Source organism: Ambystoma mexicanum, chromosome 3p, assembly GCF_040938575.1.
Source record: "Ambystoma mexicanum isolate Mex_15411 chromosome 3p, UKY_AmexF1_1, whole genome shotgun sequence".
NCBI classification, from domain to species: Eukaryota; Metazoa; Chordata; class Amphibia; order Caudata; family Ambystomatidae; genus Ambystoma; species Ambystoma mexicanum.
In genome coordinates this window covers 531219354-531242531 of record NC_090925.1, presented here as the reverse complement: position 1 = coordinate 531242531, position 23178 = coordinate 531219354, and the positions used below count along the sequence as shown (strand labels likewise).

The window sequence follows — 23178 nt, the reverse complement described above, 5'->3', positions numbered from 1 at the left end:
ATATAAGTTGTACCAATATCAACACATTTGGGTCTAGAGTTGGCAGTGCAATGACAAAGTTAGAGTGTAGTGTAGTTTTTGTGCAACCTCGCTTTATCATTGTTGCATCTGGCCAGAAACATTTCCTTGTTGACTAAGATATTGGAGAGGGTGAAACATTAAATTCCTCTCAGAATAATGTGTTGCTGTCATATAAATATTGAATATGTTGTTTGGAATTTATGTATGACTATGCCATTTCCTCTTGTAGCGAGGAGAGTACTTCACTAATTGATTGCTTGAAGAAAATCAGAATACAGATATGAACAGGCAAAAAGGGTGTTGCCATTGTGGTTGATTTATCTAACCTTGAAGGCTCTTCATATACAACGGGACATTAGCCAGAGTTATGTGCGAACATATCATTTCATGTGTTTTGTCTTCACTTTTAATTGGAACCTTTGTCGTGTTTGGCCTGTCAATAGTTCACTGACGCTCCCTAATAGAAACGTATTGCGCAGAATGGCTGTGTAATTAATATTCTGTATACAATTCTAAATTGGACACTGTGGGAACAGGTCTCCACCAATACACAAGCATCTGCTGCAGGCACATACTCCTTAGTTGAAGTAGAGGATTATTTATTGCCTTGGCATAGACAAGCACAATGGGCTTTGGCGTGTTGCCCAATCTGGCTCCCTAATAGAAACGCTTTATAATCATCATTAATCCTACTTCTTCAATTTGCAACAGTCCTTCATTAAAACCGAACTTGGTAATAAAAAAGAGTAGACATTTCTACACCCTCTTTTACCACAACATGAAACCCATCCTGAGCCCGTCTATTCGGACTTCCAATTAGTCATTGGTCACACTGGACAATAAAGTTCCTATTGTGCAGGTGTGATCTCACAGTTGTAAGAACTGTCATAAGTGTGAAGAATTGGGAGTAATGCTGATCATCATACACAATCTTCCCTTATGCCCTCCCCTTCTCAATGTCCTCACTTAATTGAAATTTAGCAACCTGGACTACAGAGGCTGTTGTAACAAAACACTGTGGCAATCAGATTTCTGAGAACAAACTCTCAACAGAAGGTGGAATACAGTCTAACGTTTTAACTGATTTATAACAGTGTGTTGGGAGTCCCAAATGGCCACATTGCAAGTATCAGGAGTGCTGCCCTCTGTGCCTCAGGCCACAAGGCTGGCATTGTTTGAATAGATTGACTAAGCAACGCAAGCCTGTGTGTCGTGCTCTGTCATAAATAAATAAATCCATTGACTAAGCAGGATCTTAATGGCTTTTCCCTTCTGTTGCTGCTCCATAAGATCCAAATAGAAAGTCGGATGCCATGTCATCTACAGAGTGCACTTTGTAGATATGCAAGCTCTGTCAATGACAGAAGAATTGCACAATAGTAGTAAAAATAGAATATGGGAAGTGCGACATCCAGGGACGCTATTTCACCAAATTGCCAAGGGTCGCGGAAGTGACATCCCACAACTCTTGACCTCTGATGACATCACAGGCAGTGATGTAATTTGACCCCAACCCAAATTACATCACGGGAAGTGTCGTAATTTAATTTGACCGTGCCCCCAAATGACATTGCAGGAAGTGATGGCACACAACCTTTCACCCCTTGACAAAACAGTACGTGGCATCACATAGCATGGTTCCTCAGTACTAAGAAAAATATGGTTACGGTATCACTGTAATATGATATACTATTTCATACAAGAATGGATCACCATATGTAGCATTGATATCAGTGTATCAAGGCCCATATGACCACAGGAAGTGTATGAACACACATCCCCTCTTTATGTTGATCCGCCCTGCTATTTCTACATGACTAGAGAGACAAACCAGATTCTGGGGGTAGGGGCGGATAGGCGGTTATAGGGATAGGGGAAAGCGATAGAAGGAGAGAGGGAGAATATTTCACCACGTTATTATAGTTTATGTCACCAAAACACAGTCTTCAATGATTTGGGAAGTTACCTTCCTAATTTCCTGCTGATTCCACAAGTTACCTTTGGGTTACCTCTCAGTAGGATGTGTTGTGTTGTGTTGTACCGTTTGCAGTTGTTTTATGGACTACACTGTTCCTGCAAAAAACAGCCAGACGTTTATTAGTGTCTTGGCAAACTCTGCTACCTGATCATCTTCCTATTTCTCTTGAAAGTGCTTGCATAACTCAAGAGTAACTAAAAGTTGAAACTTCTCACTTCTACACATTACTAGCATCGCACCCTCACAGTTTTAAACAAGTATATTTTTTTGTTTCATTGATACTCCCTACCACACAAGGTCTGCAGAAGTGTAGTGTTTTACGAAACCTGATTACCAACGCTCAATACCTGTAATTCCACTTTATGACAGAGGGCTTCTACATTGCCATGGTAGTGCTGCATCCTCACAGAAACCCATATCCTGCTTCCCATCCCAAGCCAGGTGTGCACCTATGCTAACATTTCGGGGGTGGGGCTAACCCTTGAAATGTTGGGGGGGGCACTGTCTTCAGAGACTGTGGGAGAGGGGCAAACATACTTGTGTGGGGGCATCTAACGTCTTTACACATTCTAAGATTACTATTCTAGGGCAGCTTCAATGTTACAAGCAGTTAACTCTCTGCTTTGCCTAAATCACGTACTTAAGAACTGCTGTGAATGCGTGGCCTCCTGGACCCCTATAAAACTATTAATATTCTGTGAAATTCAGTCACACGACACTAGAAGAGCAGTACGTTGAAAATGAGTTTTGCGTTCAAGCTTAGCAAAAAATGTGATATGGTGTTCAGTGAAGAATGGATGTGGTGGGGTCAAGAAAGGAAAAGGAAGGTCATACTACCAACCTCGGAGGATGGCATGCAATGGTGAAGGAAACGACTAGCTTATGCAAGAGGCAATCAACAAAAGAGCCAGCATGCAATAGTGTACTTGAGAAGCGAGTTTCTCTCAGGTGACCATAGCTTCAAATGTATAAATCACATTGCATACGCCTATTTCCATATGTGGTACACATTGTTCTTTTTTTAACTATAATGGGAAATTGCTTTATATTCGGTTAAATCACTCATAATGTGATGTGTGGGCAGAATAGTCTGGTGTTATCTTGAGCTTATTAGTGAATGTTCAGGGTGGAAAGGGGTGTGTTAGTAAATGAACCTTCCTCAATATCTACAATACACACGGGGACTGCAGTATTCACTCTGGAAAGCACACACGCAGACCCCCTGTGTTTGCACCCATCTCTGCTGCAAGAAGAGCAACACGGATGGCATTATCTCAAGATTGCCCTGGAGAGCCTGTTCACTGGGGATTCAGTCAAAAAAGAGAAACCACGGAACGGGCAGAACACGAGGCATCTTGGCCTACACCAGTGACTAAAGCAGCTGAAGAGCTCCATGTGATCAGGACACGGTCATGCCTGGACCCGCCTTTCAACAATAAAACAAGAGATTCTGGGGGTTGTAGTCTTAGTTCGTTTGAAATTGTACACATGGACTGCAAGTACCAGACTACAATGAGTTGTAGTGTTCACTAACGATGCCACACTGGCCTATAGGGAACTCTGGAGTTTTCCCAGTGGGCCTTTGCATCCTGGGCTAGTTTTGTGTAGTATTTCCAAATTTTCCCATAGGAAAAGAGTTGGGCCTGCTGAAAATGTGTAATATAAGGGCCACTTTAAAATTATTTCCAGGGCCTCTTTTGGTTCCCAGTTCACCCCTCTGCTGCACACCCTCGTGTCCTCTCTGCCAAAGAAGCAGTCCTAGTTTGGTTGCAGAACATGATTGCTTTTTAGCCCTATCCATCCCTTATTAGTCAGAGACTGGTCAGCCATCTTGCTTTATCCCAGGACAATGGTGAGCTGATTCTGCAGCTCTTGCTCACTCCATTCTGGTATTCGCAATTCTACAGTAGATAGACAGGGCGAACAGGAAAACTAGGGGGGAATGGGGACAGAGGGTGTGGGGAGTTGGACGGGGAAAGTATAGCTTGTTGTACAATCAATACAAATATTTTTTTTAAATGGAAAAAAAACGAATGGACAACCTACTGTACTGAAACCCGCCAGGCCACAACTTCGGATACCCCTGGGTGGGTTGTGGTTGTGTCGTGCCAGTTCAAGAAATAGGGGGTTCTTGTCAAATGCTGTGATGGAGGTATTATTGGCTAGTTCATTCACGCACTGTATGGTGTCCAGTACATGGCACGACTCACAGGACGAAAGAGCAACACTAAAGAACATGGCAGCTCTCTAGCCGTTCTCCAATGGATTCAGAACACAGTGTAATGCAGAAACAAAAACCACAGGCCTGTGTTCACCTCCATTTAGTGAGTCTGCTGAAGCTCGCAGTAATTTGGCCGTAATTCACACAGCAATGCCGAGAGTGAAGCGAAGGTCAAGCGCCAAGATGTCTCCGGGCTGATGCGTGCTTTATAAATACTAATAAATAAATCAATAAAGGGTTGTGTGAGGGGCAGTGACAGACTCGAGGGCAGTGTGCAATTCTGTCGGCAGAGCGAGGTCACTGACACTGCCCGCAGGTCCGGTGAGGAATGCAAGGAGGATTATCACACTGGCAGCCACAATGCTACCACATGGATGGGGGCACGGCGCAGGCCAAACATCTGCAACTCTGGAGCTTTCAACGACAGGAAATGCACTGCGAAGAGAGGCAGATGAAATGAGTGGGCAGAGCCAAAGTGCTGCAGACCAAGGCTGGCGTATCGTGCCAGAAATCGGTTTCCCAGTTTTGCATTTACATCCCGTGATAAGAGCCATGAGTGCTGACAATGCCCCCAGACTCCTGCATGCACCAAAGAGAATAACGGGATAAAGTGCAGTGCTTGCAAACAGCACAGTAGCCTGTCCAAAGACATTCACCTATGCAGCCACACAAATCACTGCTGCGCCTACAGATTATAGGAGATGGAGAAAAGGAGGAGGCAGGCAACTGCTGATTTTACCTTGCCTTCTTGGGGTCGTCTTCTTGGAGCACAGAGAGAGGGGTCTGAAGTAATAGAGAAAGAAAACAAAGAGTCAAGCCCGAACATCTCCCGGGGCGAGGTCACCTGACCAGAAAACTGTGACAAACTCCTCCAAAAAGGTACTTGAATTGCTTCTGTTCAAGGGAGAAGCCTTCAGCTGAGGTCTGCAAGGGACATGAAGCAGTGTCTGAGCCTCGAGGAGCGGGGGCGTCAGGTGTGGAAGCAGACGGGAGGGTTCTGTCACATGAAGAAGAGGGTATAGAGGATATGCTGGGGCAGGAAGTGAGCAGACAGTGATGCTTTCACCCCACAAGGGGTGGGCCCACTGGCCTGGCGCTGCTGCACACAGCAATCCGTGGGCTGAAAAACGGCACGCCAGGAGAGTGCGCTCGATACTCTTAAAATATAAAAAATAAAACAGTGAGTGCACCTCCTCCCTCATCGCCAAGCAAAGCAGCGCGGGGGGAGGGGGCATATACATATATTTTTTGCGGCCGCAGGCCTGATTAAAGGATGGATGGGAACTATGGCCAGGGATTGCAGGCGGTTCACCAGGGGTTGCAAGCTAATGGACTGGGGTCCCAAATGAGTGACCCCCAAATGATGCCCCTGACTACATCCTGATTAATGTGGTTTGCAGACTTTGGGCAAAAAGTGTAGCTTTGGGTGTAAGAAATCCATCAATGGTTGAAACACCAGGAAGGTGTCCAGGAGGTAAAGGTCACTCAACTCTCCATCTGTCCAGCTGATGGACACTAGAAAAAAACTTAATGAGTCAATAATCCTGAACAGACGTTTAACAATGGCTATAGGGAAGCTTTCTTAATTGATGACACAGTAATGGAATATCCTGGGAAGGGAATGAAAGACTTCTGTGAGGTTTCTGTTCCTTCAAGCTACAGAAAAGTTGAAAGCCTTTGGATCTGTAGAAATCAAATAATAATAGCTCAAAAAGCCTGTATGGCTGTAGATTGAGTGCACATGGTGGCAATAGTTATCCCCCACCAGTAACAGGGGATAGAGCTTTCAGTGAGTAGCTATTAGCAGTTGCTCTCATTTTTAAAGGACTCCTTGTGCCTAGAATAAAGCAATTGGGTAGTTTGAGAAACCTGAGGGCTTTCTCACTTACGGACCCCAGGGATTCTTTGTTCAGGGGTCCAGGGCAAGGCCATCGACTTTGGAAACCGACCCTGGGTTTGGACCAGTGCAGGAGGATTACCTGAGCAGGGGGTCCTTGGGGACAGTTGGAGGAATGCCCTCAGGAGAAACGTGCTATTTCCCCCTTTTTGACAAGCCCCTACCGACACGTCCTCCACCTTTTAGGTTCTTTTGAAACCTGTCCCGTTGCCCCTCCCCCAATTCCAACAGGTACTAAAATTAAAGGGAGACGTAGGAGAAGAAATATATCCCTATCTGACATCCCCACAGTCACTATGGGACATTATTATCTAAAATCCATTCACCTACAATCACACATCTGCCCCCTTCAATCTGACAAACACTTACAGAGGTTTCCCTCCATCATTAGGGTAAACTACAACTCCCATACTTCCTCCCCATTGTCTTCTTGCCAAACCACTGGACGAAGAAGAAGAGGAATAGAGGTATAAAGATTGTCCATAGGAACCAATGTAATTGTAATTGTAATTGTGTATATGTAAAGTGCTTATACACAAGTGAAGTGCTTCAAAGTGATTCAAGGCAGGAAGGGAACAAAGGAATACAGTCATCATGCTTACACCTTGAAGATTCCAAATTATTTAAACAATAGCTAGCATAGGCCTGATGTATCATGTATTCCTATGAGCAGCCTCCATCTTGTCCCATTAACGAGGACAGGCAGAGTCAGGCTCTATTTTTAACCACCCACACCTGACTCCAATTAACACTCCCTGTCAGTATAAAAAGTGGTTCACGGAGAACTAGCTGGGGATGCATTGTGGACCATAGGAGCTGAAGAGCAGGGGAGAGTGCTGAAAGGACCCTGGGGAGTCTGGAAGGGAGCTGAGCGCCATGATGCTGATCCTGTGTGTTGAGGGGCTGCATCAGGGCTGAGGAACAACAGCCAGAACAGGCACATCATATCCTGCCGACTCAGTCCACAGAAGTACTTGTTTCCACAGGCCATATGAAGGGAAGCCCAGGTACATGAGAGGCAGGTGGGAAAACCCTGATCTCGACCAAGAGAGCTCCAGAGAAGTCGCTTGCCAGAGCTGCCCTAACCGGGCGAGTCTCATGGCAAGAAAGAGAAAATCACGGTGAGTGCGTGTGTGGCTGGAGTGGGAACCTGGGCATTGAATTTGAGAAAGAAAGCAGGAAATAAAAAGGACCATGAAAGGCATTATGGGACTTGAAGTTCTTTTTGAAATTAAGTGAAATTGAACTGTAAAATAAAGTAATATAGTGGGGCATCGGAAAATGAAAGTACGCCCATTCAAAAGACTCAGTGCACTGTGAAAAGGGGCACGATCCAAACGAGGGAGACCCAGAACGTGTACTTGAAAGGGTTCTGATCCTGAAAGAAGGAGACACAGAAGTTGTGTTGGAAATGGGTCCGAGACTGAATGAAAGAGAGACAGAAATTGTGTTTATAGAGAGACATACTTTTGTTAAAGCCAAGGCTGAAGAGAGCCTGAGAAGATTGTGCAAACTATTGAATATTGTCAAATATTTGAACTGTTTAAAAGCCTATGAGTACCCTAAGGCATATCAAACACTAAGGAATAAAGCTAGGGGAAAGGAACCCAAAGAAAATAAAGGAAAAGGGGTCTGAGCCCGAAAGAGGGGGATCCATGGTCCAAGCCCTAACGAGGGAGACCAAATTGTGAACATTTTGGAAACTTGTAAATGTGAAAACCCGAGCAAGAGAAAGGAATTTTTGTGTTTTGGTTGTTGCATCAGGCCCTCTGCAGCAAGAGACTGTCATTGAGAGAGAGACATTAGTGGAAGGCCCTGATGCTTATGTTTGGAACTGTTTCCTCGTGGCCAAGTAACCAGAGTGTGTGCGAAGCTCAACTGTGCTACCTTGTCCCATGCTGAAAACGTGGGGAAGAGGAGCCACCTGCTCTATCATTCTGACATATTATTTCTCGAACACTTTTCTGTTTGCATACATTATTGCCCCACACCATTTGTATTTAGAAGTAAGGATTGGCAAAATGTTTATTAGTATAGACCCTTTTATTTTGACAGTTACACCCCTAGGACTGTGTTATTTTTACTTTGATGGTCGTAGCTTGCTCCCATCTTTAGATTTAGGGATAGCGAGGCATTAAATCAACCTATTTGAAGTTCAATAAACACCCTTGAACTGAGATCACTTGTGTCTGTCATCACTGGTGATACCATGCCTTCATTACAGTAGGCAGTTGTGTATGTTTTTTCTAAAGTCCAACGGGGGTTAGACTTCATAAAACGTATCCCTTGGTTTTAGGGCCCCAACTCCTAAAATAGGCCTGTACTACCCAAGTCAGTAGAGTGGCAGAGCAGCCAGGCTTATCTTACGAGGGAGGAATGTGAGCTGTAGAACAGTACAAAGAAATCAACACATACACAGATCCAAAGCAACACTTACTCACTTAAAGTATATAAAAAAATGTTATTTATTTTATATATACACAAGGCACACACACAATTATTCAATTAAAAATGGAATAAGATTTGAAAAAGAACAATATTACAGGTGAGTAACTTGTCATGTACTTTTCATATCCACACACAGAGTGACTTTAGTTAAGGTCAGTAAAAGCACATATATGTATCATCTTTCCAATAATCAGTTTCAAGGGAAGTAAAGGTTAGGCAGAACCACAGCTTGGGAGCCTTCCTGTAGGTATACAGGCTGCAGGACCTGCACAATGGAGTTCAGGTCAACTCCCAAATGTGGAAAGCATCACTCCCAAAGCAAAGGAGCACCAACAATGGTCTAAGGTAAGTGTAACCCAAGCCCCACAGTACCTGGAAGATGAAGTTGAAAATGCAGCTGGAAACCTTCCTGATGCAGCAATAAAGATCCGGTTTCCTGCTCCTCGGTTGTGGTGACAAAAGGGGGACCTTCAGTGTATTTCTTCAGCCGTCATCGAGAAAAGGGGTTGCCAGCAAAGGATTCAGCTTACTCGTACAGTGGTTTGTGGTTTTGGCTCCTTTATCTTAGCACCAAGATGGAACAGATTTCACTAGTTGGATTCTCTTTGGTGTCTTCATCCTAAACTCTGTTGAGGGGACTTTTGCAAAAGAATTCCTACTTCTGGAGGTCCACAAGGATGCCTGAGAAGTTTCAGCAAGATTCATTTGTTCCAGGATGATGCACTCGGAAATGGTCCAGGTTCCCGAGGTATTGGTGTTCTGCAGCCTGGAAAGTTGCAGGACATCAAGGGACAGCCCAAATCGAAGAAGTTCTTGAGACTAATTGATCCTATCAGCCTAAATGAGGAAGTCGGCCATGGCAGGGCTTCCCTGTTGAGTTGAGGGGATCAGGACAGCAGCAGGACTTCACCGGTACTTCTGAATTGCTGACGTTGCTGAAGGCATCTATGCTTGTCTTCTGCTTTGGATTTCCAGTTCAAGTGGTCAGCTCTGTCTGTGGTCGAAAAATCCTCGCCTTATTTGCTGGAACCCATTAATTCCCTCCTATTTAGCTGCCAATCAACTGGGTGTTGGCTGGCCTACAGGACAGCCAACCACCCAGTTCAAACTGGTTTCAGCCAGGCACACCAACAGACAATAGACAGTGAAGTTTCAGGACCCTCCCTCACTACCTGCCTTCTCAGACACACTGGAGTCTTGGCGGGCTTCACAAAAGAAGCCCGCCAAAGACAAATCTCAAAAAGGACCCACTCCCACCTGGAATGATAGAAGGAAAGCCCAGAAGGAACTTAGAAATGACAAATGGTGAAAAAAGAAGACGGGTCATTTTGAGAAAATGGTCCCACATGGGTGCTGAACTGCAGCTGAGAAATCAGCCTGCAAGTAACCTGCACATAATAGTAGAAAAATCCACTGACTGGATTTATCATACCAATGATATACATTTTCCCAGCATCGTGAAATTTATCAGTACATTTATAAACACTTTGTAAGTAACAAACTCTCTATAAAAGACAAACTAAGATCAATCAAGTGTATAGATTGTATACATTTACCAAGAATTTCAAGACTGCCAGCTTCAAAGACACTGATTTCCCGCAGAGCATGTTCAGTCAGATATAATCCAGCTGCACCCATTCGGCGGAAACTACAAACTCTTTAAAATGGGAAATGCGTTCAGCCAAGAGTGCCAAGCACATTAATAGTACATGGTGAAGGGTTTCCCTTTCAGTGGACACGTGACAATATCTGCAAGCTGAGTTTTCCTTCACATTATGGTTTCTGATATAAATAATCTCATTAGTGATGAGAACATTAATGTGAAAGCGCATGAAGTTGTTTCGAATTTTTTTCAGAGGGAACAGACTTAAATACAATTCGACAGTACTCAGGCTGTTGTGATGCATACAAGAGTGCTTATACACTGTAGACTTAGCGAACCGTTCCCATCTTCTAATCCAGTCATTCAAGACCTTCTTTTTCTTACCTTAATGCAATTCAAATTTCTAAGCTACATTCTAAAGAGTGCAGCAAGCTCGTACACTGTGTAAAAAAGGTTTTCATAGCAGTGTTATTCAGCATCTCTGGATTCCTAAAGACAGAATAGAATTGTTGGTTGAAAACAGTGTGTAATTTCCTGTAAAGTGCCAGCTGTTTCCAACGTACAATACTTTCCTGTGAAATTGTGCCTAATTCAAAGTGAAGCGCTTACATGGAGATGCTACGTGACAGGAAGTCAAAAATCTTCTGCCATAGCATGGTTTCATAAAGACATAACTCTGCAAATCAACCAATCTGGGAACAATTCCACTCCATAAATCAGCTTCAGAATCACCTTTCCCTAATAGAATTTTAAAACTGAAGTGGGGAAAACGTTCCATATTTTTCTTCAACTCTAGACATCTGTGTCGCCAGCAAAAGTGCTTTATGTTGTAGGTAGTTCCTATAAAAGGCCTTTGATGGATAGGAGACAATTGGGTAGGCTAAATATAGTACATGGTCACAGAGGGTAACTTTAGTCTTGCTCATATACCAATTGTAGTTAGATTTTTTTTTATTCTTACACAATTTTAGGACTACCGTCTTCTTAGTGTTAATCCTGAGCCTATGTAAGGAAATATAGTTAATAGAAGTATCAATACACCTCTGTAGATCCACCGGCGTGAAAGGACGAAGTCGTCCGCATAAGCCAACTATGAGACATTTCAAATTCCCAATTTTCAACAGGACAAAATATGCTCCCGTAATGTACCCCCCAATATCGGAGATATACATGTTAAAAAGGCAAAGGACCAAGATACAGCCTTGTCTAACACCCTTAAATGTTGGCATAGGAGAGGACATGGATCCCTCATTGTTTAGGTGGACTCCCTTCATGCAAGTATAACAGGATATTTAGTAAGCCCTCGGGGCATCCCATCTTACTTAGCTTATTCCATAGTATCTCCCAATCTATGAGGTCAAAAGCTAAGGATAAATCCATAGACATGGCATATACAGGCAGACAATCTTCTCTCCATGCCAAAGTCTGTACATAGGATATTAAAAAAAAACACAGTCAGTGCCAATTTATTTTCGAAAGCCTATTTGGGGTGTCTGTACAATGTTTGATGAGCAACCCCATTCCTCTAGTTCCTCTAAAATATGGGATATAAACATTTTGGAGTCTGCGTCTAAAAGTGTTATTGGATGATAATTAAGGGGGGATAGTTTATCACTTTTCGTAAATAGGTATAATGTGTGCCTGTTTCCAGGATGAAAGAGTGGATCTGGAGGTCATGATAACATGAAACAATAGAAAAAGAATACAGGCCCAGAGCCATATATCACTCTTAATAAGTGTGTTGGCAAGAGAATTTGGCCCGCTTGCACAAAAAGGGCTGGTCCTATTGATACATTGATACATGTCCTTTTTCCTGTTCGGGTCATCAGCATCCCCACTCCGTCCTGTTGGTATTATCACTGTCTATGGCTTTTTATTTTATTTTTCAAGTTCTGTTTAGTTAACCTAATACTAACTATGCGGACCTCTGTGTCCAGGTTTGGATGTTTTATTAACCCTTGTATTGTTTGGCATGCAGTGCTCTTCAGTGTATGGACATGCTCATCAAACTTATGTGGGTGATTCCTCTTGGTGGCACTTTGCAAGCTACTTTGGCAAGCGGAACCCACAATAGATTCAACATACTGTGTGAAAAATACAGATTAAAAAATGATAGCTTGGACTCATACGAGGAGTACCTAAAGTTATACGACATCATCATATTACATTTTTCAATATTTCCATCATGCCAGCTTAGTCTAGTACATTGCGTATTCAATGTCAACAGTTGGGGGGACACGAGTCGCTCCTATGCAGGAAAAGTGGGTGACTAACATGCTGTGATCACTGGACGAGATCAACATTATTCCAAACTTCTTACCAGAGTCCAAGAGGACATGTGTGACAAAAATAAAATCTACAACTGATGCACAGTCCCTCCCATACCGTGTCAGCTGTCCAACTCCCTTTTTCTCCGTATATCATTCAGAACACGCAGACCCCAAAACTCCAGAATTCTGTGCCATTTTTTCCCTTGTGCAATTTTTCTACCAACAGCTTGTTTCTTGGTACTTAGACAATGATCCATATCAGGGGTTGCACTTACACATGAAAAACTGTCTGCATTAAAATCCCCACCCACTATGACTTGCCCATCCGGGTAGGTAGTGAATCATGCTTCTAATACAAGGTTTACTTGCTGGAGGAAGCATGCAAGGGTCAATATGGGATTTCAGTATATAGTCAACAGTAGGAGATTTGGTTAGGGGCAATCATTTGGTCCTTTAATAAAGGCTGCTAATATCCCCCTTAAAGAGACAACATGCCATGTAATGGAATACCCCAGATAATTTCGAATTGCTACCATGAGACCCCCATCCCGGGTGCCCCTTCGTACCTTGAGAGGCTGGGGCATCTGCAATGAAGTGCCTATCAAATACTGGTGAATGGTCCAACCATGTCTCCGGTAACAGAATGAAGGTCACATTTCTCAAGAGGGCACGCAACGAGACATCCATGAAAGAGAAGAGAAGCTTCTTGTGTTCCAGGAGATTACTTAGAGGACATTAGATTTGCTAAAGAGGGCCCTTTATTTCCTTTTGTTGAATAATGGCATCTCTCAGTGACATGGCGAGCCAACGTCACTGCCCCGCCTCTGCACTGGAACCATTATTGCTGACAATTATTTCACGCAATTGGGTGGAGTTAACCTGATTTATTCCCCTGGTAACTCTTTCCTCTAAGGGGGGCCTCACTCACGAGTAGGTGATTCGTTGAGCTAGGAAAGAGATCATAACCCAATCTATAGAGATCAGTGGCTTCCTTTAAGAGTATGTCATAGATGATGCGAGATGGGATGATTAATCACACAGTCATTTCTATGTGGATGGCCAAACACTACTAACTTAATATCTTTATTAGTGATAACGTGCAAGGCAGGGATTTCATTAAAGAGTGGCAGAAGCCGCAACCTGTTAAGAGAAGGAGGACCTCCTCTATCAAACATGTATTGCAGGGATAGTTTTCGACCTTCTGAAAGAGCTCATCTTTTAGTTTTTATCTCCACCTGGGGCCGCTAGAGCCATTCACTGGGACATGTAAGGCTGTTTTCTGTGGTTCCTCCACATTAAGCAAGTAGCCCTCCCCAGGGGTCTGCCTACGGGAACTAAAGGTTTGCTCTACCACGGGTGGCCGATGTACCATGGTCAGTGTCCCAGCTCTCAAATGCATGGTAGCTTTATAGGAACTTTTTTGTTTTAAGAGTTGTACTACAATTTCATTAATTACTTTCTTAGTTATGAGTTGACTATTGTGCAGACTTTCAGTATGATGGGAATGTCCTATATTTTGGACAGGCTGTAGTTTAGGGTCTGCCCTCCAGTCAGAGTTATTTCAGTCCTCTGAGAGGGGATGGGGAGATGGTCGACCAGCGTCCCTATTTGCTCGCATGTAGGGCTACCAGAATCTGGTTGATATTCTTGATTGACCACACATTTTTTTTTTCCATGATCAGGAGATGCAGGGGTTCCCCGTTTAAACATATCATACACTGATTGACCTTGGGAATTTGTATATGGCTTAAGCTTACTGCCTTTGGCAAACCCTTGTGTTTCATAGTATGCTTAGGCTGTTGGTGGATACTTGGTATTCACTCCCCTGTTCAATGCCACCGTCCTTCTCGAGAGCTTCCAGTGACGCTAAGGTCTCCTTATGTATGGAGTCCTGGGCATCCAAAAAGGTGTCAGATGATTCACAAAGACACAAGTTGGATTGCTCCCCCGACAGAGCCTTTACGATGCCTTACTTATATTACTCTTCCATATGTAATTATGCAAGAACTTTCTTGAAGAATTGTTCTGTTTTTTCTTTAGTTTTTTGGATAAATTGGTACCCCGGGGGATCTGAGAGGTGGGCACACCGATTGGGGCAGCCACCTTCCCATCTAGAGGATCTGATCCCAAATCAACAAAGAGGATGGGATCACAGCCTATATAGATCAGATTTACCTTCTGAGGAAACAAGGGGTCTGAGCCCACCAATTCAAGACATATAGGCCTATGCATAATCTGCTTGTTCAACACACCAGTTTCCAAAGCATGTAATCTGCCCGCAATTATCTCTAAGTATGATGTACGCTTTTTCAATTCCAAAGAGGTAATATTTGCTTCCGACCCAATGGGAGAAGTTTTAGGAGGGTACACGGAATCCGAAACAAGCATTTGCTTCTTCAGGGTGGGGCGAGGGGGCCAGTAGGCAGGTCTCACCTTGTAGAAAAACAAGGGAAATGTTCATAAGGGAACTGTTTAGACCTCCCTCAATGGGCTTGATGGTTCCAGGAAGCTCTATACCCTAAATTTGATTTTGAACAGTTATGGGACATTTAGGGAAATCATGGTTACAGAGTTGTGCAGAATCTGGGATCAAAATGGGTTCCGAAGAGCTCCTTCCAGAGGCCTTAGATTGAGGGTCCTTAGATCTTATATTTGGGAGTTTAGGATTTGGCTCCTTGTCCATAACTTGAATAGAATTGGGAGGAAGCACAAGGGTGGAAGAGCCATGGTCCTCCCCACAGTCAACAATGGGCCACAAAAAGATGCTCAAAACGGGGGCAGGCAACACTGTCACACCAGCACCACTGTAGGTGATATAGGGATGTCACAAATAACAAGTAAAAAGCCTCCGCCCCACAATTACTATAATAACCAATAGACCATGTAAAGTGGACCACCCGCTAGGGAGCAAAGCGGCTCAAATAGTGAGTGGTAAACCCCCACCCCACAGTCACTGCTGAAACAAAAAGGGGTGAAGCAGGATGACTGGCCCCCCAAATGCCAAGATAGCTGGCACGCAAAGCAGCTCAAAGAGTGAGGGATAACCCCCCACAGTCACTGCTGAAAGAAAAAGGGGTGAAGCAGGATGCCTGGCCCCCAAGGCGCTGAGATAGCTGCCACGCAAAGCGGCTCAAGGAGTGAGGGATAAAGCCCCACCGCACACCTATGTACCCAAGGGGTATAAGTCAAAAGTTTGCGGCCCCAAGAATTCACCGGGAAGTGCCTCAATGAGTTAGGAACTCCAATAGATGTACTATAAGAACATAGTGCACCGTCCTTAGTCAGGGAGGTATGGACAAACAGTTCAGGCGAGTGCTAGGCAGGAGCAGGGTCAAGGGGGGCAGTCACCTGAGAACCTTGTCAGCGGACTTCCACGGGGGCTGTTGAATTATTTCAAAATGGCTTCCGGGTTGCCCAGTATGAGAGGGACATGGGCAGAAGCGATGGGAGCCAAGTCCACCATCGACCAAACACTCTGCAGTCACTCCGTCTCACTCCGCTCCCAGGCAGGGATGACAAGCAGAATGCTCCGACTCCACTTCAAAGGGCACATTAGGTTGACTTGTGCACTAGGTAGAAGCAATAGCAACAGAATAACCTTCTCCTTGTATGCACCACACACACTGCCGTCACCCTGCAGGTAAGTAAAATAAAAGTTACTTTACTACTCTTGAGAAAATGTGTTCACATGAGATAATAAACTAAAATAAAAAGTCCAAGTGCCTCCCCAGAAACACTGCACATAGGGTGCTGTGTGCGGCAAAAGTCAATTACAAATGTCTGTAATGAAATACATGGAGGAAAGCATAATTCAATTAAAGTAAAACAGAGAGCAGAAAAGCAGTGAAATAAGATTTCCAGTCAGAGCAAAAGAATGAGTGAGTGGGAAAAAGTTCCACTCACTCAGGAGAATAAATCAACAAATCCCAGAGTCCAGCAAAAAGTGCTGGGGGTCTCACAGGTTAGAGGGAATAGGCACACAAACTAAACATTCTCCCTAACAGGGTGGCAAGATCCCCGAAGTGTTAGAGTTAACACCTGATAGATGCCCAAATAAACAGATTAACAAGATTAGCTGGAGAAAGGGTGTTTTCATACTGAGTAGGATGTTCTGGAGAATTGTAGCTAAGTGATTGCAGAAGAGGGAAACAGAATATCCTGTGCCAAAAGGAAAAAATTAAGAGACAGTTCCGTGCCCTTTCCTTAACTCCTGTAGCACTCTTGATTAGACAATAAAACAGGAAAGGAGTATGGGAAGCTCAAGGTCAAGGGTCTGAAAGGGCATTGAAAATCACACCTTCCTCAATGGGAGAAGTAAACAGCATAAAGGTGGGCGATTATTAGATTCTTTTGTGAAACTATTCATTCATGGATGCCCCCAATGTTCCTTGAATTTATGAAGCCTTTGAGGTTTAAAGCAGAGGATCTCTGAAGGTGGAATATTCTAATGTGGCTGTTCTCCTTGAATATTGTTGCACTGTCGAATTTAGAAAAGCTGAAAGGATTTGGAGATATGTTTTTGCCCACATGCCAGCTCACTGCTTTGCCTTCAATGTAAGCCTAAGCACTTGGTTGTCTAACCTCACAGCCAATGTGTGCCTGAGATTAATAATTATTACCTTGAAGAATTGAAGGTATTCCTTTTGTTCTCTCCATGTTCATTACAATTGCTTAAATTACTTACTTTTGTGATTTTTCAACACGTTTTGGTCTGAAGATTGGACAACATCACTCCCTATCCGCTGATTTCCATAATTTGTTAAAATAATCAGATCTGGATAAGTACACCCCTATAGAGAATCCACATGTACCTTCTATGACTGCAATACCATTCTTGTATTCCTTGGAAGCTGGAGACAAATTAATCAATTAGATGAAAGTGGGTCCACATGCCAGTGGCTACACATGCTGCCATGAAACCCTATAATAACAACAAGTCATTTGTTGATGTGTCCGTCTTATGTAAGAGATACTCTCAATGTCCATAGAAGTTTGGCTCTTGGCTTTGGAAGTCTGCCTTTTCTTATATCTGTCTGGATAAGAACTGTGATAAATTGGCAGAGAATAAACACAAATCAAATGTGGGTTCTTGAGTCTGATAAGGAACCCGCTCTCTTCTGAAGTGTTTCTGTATTTGTGAAACCCCAAGAGGGATTCAGTCTGGACCGCCCGTTCCTCAAAATACAGATAGAGGTGAGCTGCTTCCTGGCGTTCATGAGCTACCAGAGAAGTCAACCCCTCTATGAATAAAGCAGGAGTCAAGTAGTGCCCAAACATAACAACTTGGCACTGGTAGTAGAACAGATTGATTGAATAATTCAGGAGCGTGTGATGGATATTGAGAATGAGGATAAAAAGGTGTTTCGAAGATCTATTGATATCAACTAGTGCCCTACACATATTTAAGAGACGATCTGCCAATGACTCTCCATGTGAAAAGTAATGTACTCGTTATGGGTGCTCTCGAAGTAAAATAGGAACTAACCCAGAGTTCCTTCCCCTTCCTGGCTTTGGATAATTTAAGCATCACCCCATGGTTTTACTAATGATTCTGTAACAACATCAGCTATTAGACAAAGTTGGCATTGAGTACAAGGTACTTTTTCTTTATCCACAGAAGGTAGTTTTGTGAACCCCTTGTTGCAAAACACAAGAGTTAGAAGTGTACCTGCAAAGAGATGCTGAGATAAAAATAGTTGCACATTTCTTTGTATTGTATCGTGTATATTGTCCTTGCCCAAATATATTGCCACATGCAGATCAGAGGGACCCTCACACTTGGGCTAGGGAATGTCTTTCATGTGACCCTGGCCCTAATATGAGTGTAATATGGAGAAAACCTGTACCTACCACTCATTCTTATCTAAAACAGACCACTGCTTTTAAACAATTCAGTGTTCACAGTTAGATTAAATCTAAACCAAATAAGTATCAAATGCCTCCTTTCTACCTCAAATCTATGGGTTTCAACACAACAGCTGGGTTCATGACATCATTCCAGACAGACTTTGCACAAGCATTCTATCTACAGAAATACCAGAAGCAATGATTAGATGAAAGATGGAAATCACACCTGATAACTGGTCTGAGTTGCATAGAGATTATTTCTTGCCTTAGTCTTAGGATGACAGTTTCATGCATCCCCACACACTAGCCAAGGTATCCTTGCTATAATAAGAGGATGACCATGTACACTCTAGTGTCTTTCAAATAGCTATATTAGCAACTCTTAACTGAGGAAGTGTACAGCTATTGTGGAATTCAAGGTGAGAATACATGCCATTAGCATTTAAGAGGTTAACATCTAGTGACTAGTAAGGTTGTATGTACAAGATAGCCAGCCAACATTGCATGACCTAAACAAATAAATTGGGTTTTTATATTGTGCCTTATGCAAGAGTCCAGTCTGTAAGTGTGGGACTGGGTTTTGAACACATGCAGCTCGGTGTTGTCTTGCCTCCAAGGTAAATGTGCTGCCCCTAGGCTATTCACCCCACCTCTGCGTCAATAAGGGACAATACCAGTTTATTGATTGGCTATTACGTCTGAGGGAGATTCCAGAGTAGTAAATTGCCAGCAATTATGGGGCTTCTGATTGGCTATACAGATGTCTCCCTTTCAGCAAATGTGGTCATTCATGAGCAGACTAGTGTACACAGTTATCCTCATTCCATGTGATGTACGGCTTCTTCAGACCAGTGGGCACATGTCCACTGCTTCACAGAAAACAGAATGAAGAGCCAGCACAGTCAATCATTCATTGACCATATGCAAATCTGAATCAGTTTTCTCTAGTAGAATGGTCACAGGAAAATCCGCAAATCTAACTGGCTACTGTCACATTCCACATATGGAAAAGTGTGGCTTTATCCAAGAGTTTTGTAGAGTCATGGAAAAAAGATCCATTCATCCATAGCCTCTAAACAATGTGAATGTTCCCCTCCTATCCTTGCACTAGATTTTACAGTATTGCCGCCTGCCCAGTATTGCTATTTTCATTCAATGATAAGATGTATCTTAAAATGGAGCATACACAACTGGACACTATACAGCCTAAATTAATATCCATTTCATCCATCTTATTAAGTGACAGACCTTAGACATTGGTGGACAGAATACTAGGTAAAAGGGCTTCTGTTTTGAATTAAATCAAGAAGATTAGAAAATATATTGTAATTTAAACTCAAAACGTGTAAAAATCATCTATATGTTAAAGACATGTAATATTATCTAAGCATTTCGTTGTTGTTTTCTGTAGGGAATTCGTTTCTGATCAATGTATTAAGTGTCCCTTGAATGTGTGCCAGTTTGAAGACATATGTTATTCAGGCTTTCAATTTCCAGTGTGTTCATGTGTCCTCTGTTACATTTCCTGAGTAAAGATGTATGAAGTTCCAAATGCATTAACAAACAAATTGGATTTTGGAACAAAAATAAACCCACTTTAAGTTGTAATTCTATATTTTTTTTTATTAAAGATGTCACTTTAAACCGTGAAGCCCATCACACACAAGACTACAGCAGCCCAGGACTGATCGTCAGAAGGGGCCATTCCTTCAACATCACACTTCGATTCAGCTTACCCATCTCCAAGTGGAAAAGTATTATTTTTACTGTACAAACAGGTAATCTCCATGAATATTACTTATGACAGATACCCTTCAACCGATGTAACTCACAGAGAGGACGTTTCGATTTTCCACTCATCTCACAGAGAGGAAATTCAAATTACACACTGATTTCATATGTATTGTATGTCCAGCACACACTCCTTTTAAAAGCTGTATCATTAATCGAATCAGTAATCTCATGCCCAAACACATGCCTGTTGGATTGGAAACCTCCATCAAACACTCCTCTCAGAGATTAGCATTCCCTGTAAAGGCCTAATTTTAAAAATAAGTCATCCTGTATTACTTCCTAGAGTTGACCCACTTCACATACTCAAGCTCACAAACAGAAAATGTCCATGCCATACACATATCAAACAAGACAAATCACCTCCAGATACCAATGAATGAATCCCAGGCACAAGCAACCCTTATATATGTGACAATTTCACAGGACATTCAATGTCATCATCACACTCTAGCCTCACCAAAAAAAAACATGTTTTTTCACGTGTTAATATCAAAGTCACGTCATCGTCACTAAACACTCATTTGAGAAACAAGTTATACGGATTACATATTTATCTCTTAGCCACATCATCTGCAACATATACTTGCATCATGGACAGGTAAACTCGATCACCTATGTATCTAAGTTATTTTGATAAGCAGGTACATCTTTACCACCCGTGCAACTCATGGAGTGATAAGAACAATTATACAAGGCAGGTAATCTTACAGACTATTACATTCCCAACAAAGACTCTTCTCAATGACAATTAATGGCCATCATATAAACATAAGATACTCCATAAAACAGTAATTTAAGAGAAAGCAAGCCTCAACAACACACTACAGTCAGAAAAATTAATTCAATATCATATATTAGCACCCGGCTGAGGGAACCAGCCACTCAGATGGCTAGGAACGCGAGCTTGAACCGCCGGTACAGCCCCACGTTCCAAGCTGCCTCATGGCCAGCTCCCCTGCCGCCATCTTCCCCCTCCCTCTGTCCCATTTTTTTGTGTGTTTTTCTCCCCACGACTCCCCTACTTACCTTATTTCGGGTGCCACATCCACTTCTTCCCTTCGCCTCCCACAGACCGCCATGGAAAGGGAGGAGGGGTTCCATAGGGAGCCCCACCTTCCCTTTCCTTGATGGCTATCTTGGAAAAGGATTTTTCTTCCTACAGTGGGACACCACGCGCATTCCATTGTAAGAAGGAAAGTCCTTTTTTTTTAGCACCCCGGGTTACCGCTTTGGCATCCCAGGGTGCTAATGGCTTCGCTCAGGCTGATAACTTGGGCTGGCGGGCCGTTATCCCCTGTTCCAGCCCCTGAACTCCACATTAGTACCCGGCGAGGGTCAATGAGCTTGTTACAAGCAAGCTCATTGGCCCTCGCCCAGGCCTAATCTCACTGAGAAGTCTCTGAGGCCTCTGCTTCTCCAGTCCTGTCCTCAGGTTCCTTCCCAGAGTGGCCACCATTCTCCCATCTCCCTTTCCATGGCACCCATTTCTTTTGTTTACCTTTTTTTCCATTTATTTTAATGGCCGCCATGGAAAGGGAGAAGGGACCAGGTGAATTATCTTCTCCCTTCCATGGCGGTCATTTTCTTTGTTTACTACGGCTGCCACAGAAAGGTAAAACAGACTATGTTTCCCAGTATGAGGCAGTCATTTTTCTTTTGCACTGCGAAACACAGCGCGCATCACAACCGAAAAATAACATTATTAGTGCCCCGGTCTCGCTAAACTCAGGACTGTAACTATGGGTCCAGGAGGCATTACCTCGGTGGTAATGGCCCGCCGGCTTGGGTCATATTGCCTTAATCATGCTGTCAACAGACAAATCTCAATCACAGTTACATTTTACAATAAGGTCATCTCCATCCATACTCATGAAAAAAACAATAAATCAACACCACACACTCACCACATCAACATATATATATATATATATATATATATATATATATATATATATATATATATATATCACTACAAAAAAAACATTGTTAAAGGGACGTTATGGTTAAGTTGCCCTATTAAAAACCTATGCCATTCTGCACAAAAACTTTGTACAAAAACACCTTATGAATACAGGTAACATCTAAAAACAAAACTGAAATTCGGAAGTTATGGTTGGCTAATCACCCATTTTTCCCATCAACACTCTCCACAGCTACCACTACCACCCCAAACATAAAAGATGCCACAACACATGTCATTGATGCCATCACTGATGCCATCACATCTTTAGCCCCTTTCTTTTATGTCAGCTAAGCAACCATAACTTGCACCACCACCGTGCACTGCTAGGACTAACAACCATGATATCAAAGATGACATGACAAATGTCATTGATGACATCACATGTCGGGCTTACTTACGTTGTGTCATTGAAAAATGTAGGCCAGGTGGTTTTCTGCACTAACAAGCACAATATAAAAAATCACAAGGTTCTGCACATGAAAACGTTAACCTTCTCATATGTTCTTAAAGTACATGCCTTAGGGTATGCTCGCAGATCATGCTACATAGGCATGGGGCAATAGGAGGCATCCAACACAGACTTACTTTGCATACAGGAAGATAAACTTTAATGCATTAACATTTTGTGATGAGACTTTTTATTTCTTCCTTCATTTAACCGCCCTGTGTCTGCATTGTATGAATTGTGGGTCCCCATATGTATTGTTTCTACTACCACAAGTGTATATGCAGTCTTGCATTGTTAGCTAGTTAATGCATGTTCACCATTACATAAACACCCCTCAGATCTTGCTACCAACATAAGACACACAACCCCATTGCAGGTAGGCATTGTAAAGTGGCATTATTTTCACATGTGATATCATCAGTGAGGTCATCAATGACATATGTCATGTCATCTTTGATATCGTGGGTGTTAGTCTTAGCAGTGCATGGTGGTGGTGCGAGTTATGGTTGCTTAGCTGACATAAAAGAAAGGGGCTAAAGATGTGATGGCATCAGTGATGGCATCAATGACATGTGTTGTGGCATCTTTTATGTTTGGGGTGGTAGTGGTAGCTGTGGAGAGTGCTGCTGGGAAAAATGGGTGATTAGCCTACCATAACTTCCAAATTTCAGGGGTTTTTAGATGTTAC

The 23178-nt window shown here is 42.9% G+C and overlaps 1 protein-coding gene across 1 annotated transcript in view; it reads left to right on the top strand.

Annotated features, from left to right (window-relative positions):
- LOC138579924 (protein-glutamine gamma-glutamyltransferase E-like) overlaps nucleotides 1–23178 on the top strand; it is a 90500-nt gene that overhangs the window by 5372 nt on the left and 61950 nt on the right. The window contains exon 2 of the mRNA XM_069650145.1: nucleotides 19917–20063. Within this exon, the coding sequence (XP_069506246.1) occupies nucleotides 19917–20063 (147 nt within the window). The remainder of the gene's footprint in view (nucleotides 1–19916; nucleotides 20064–23178) is intronic.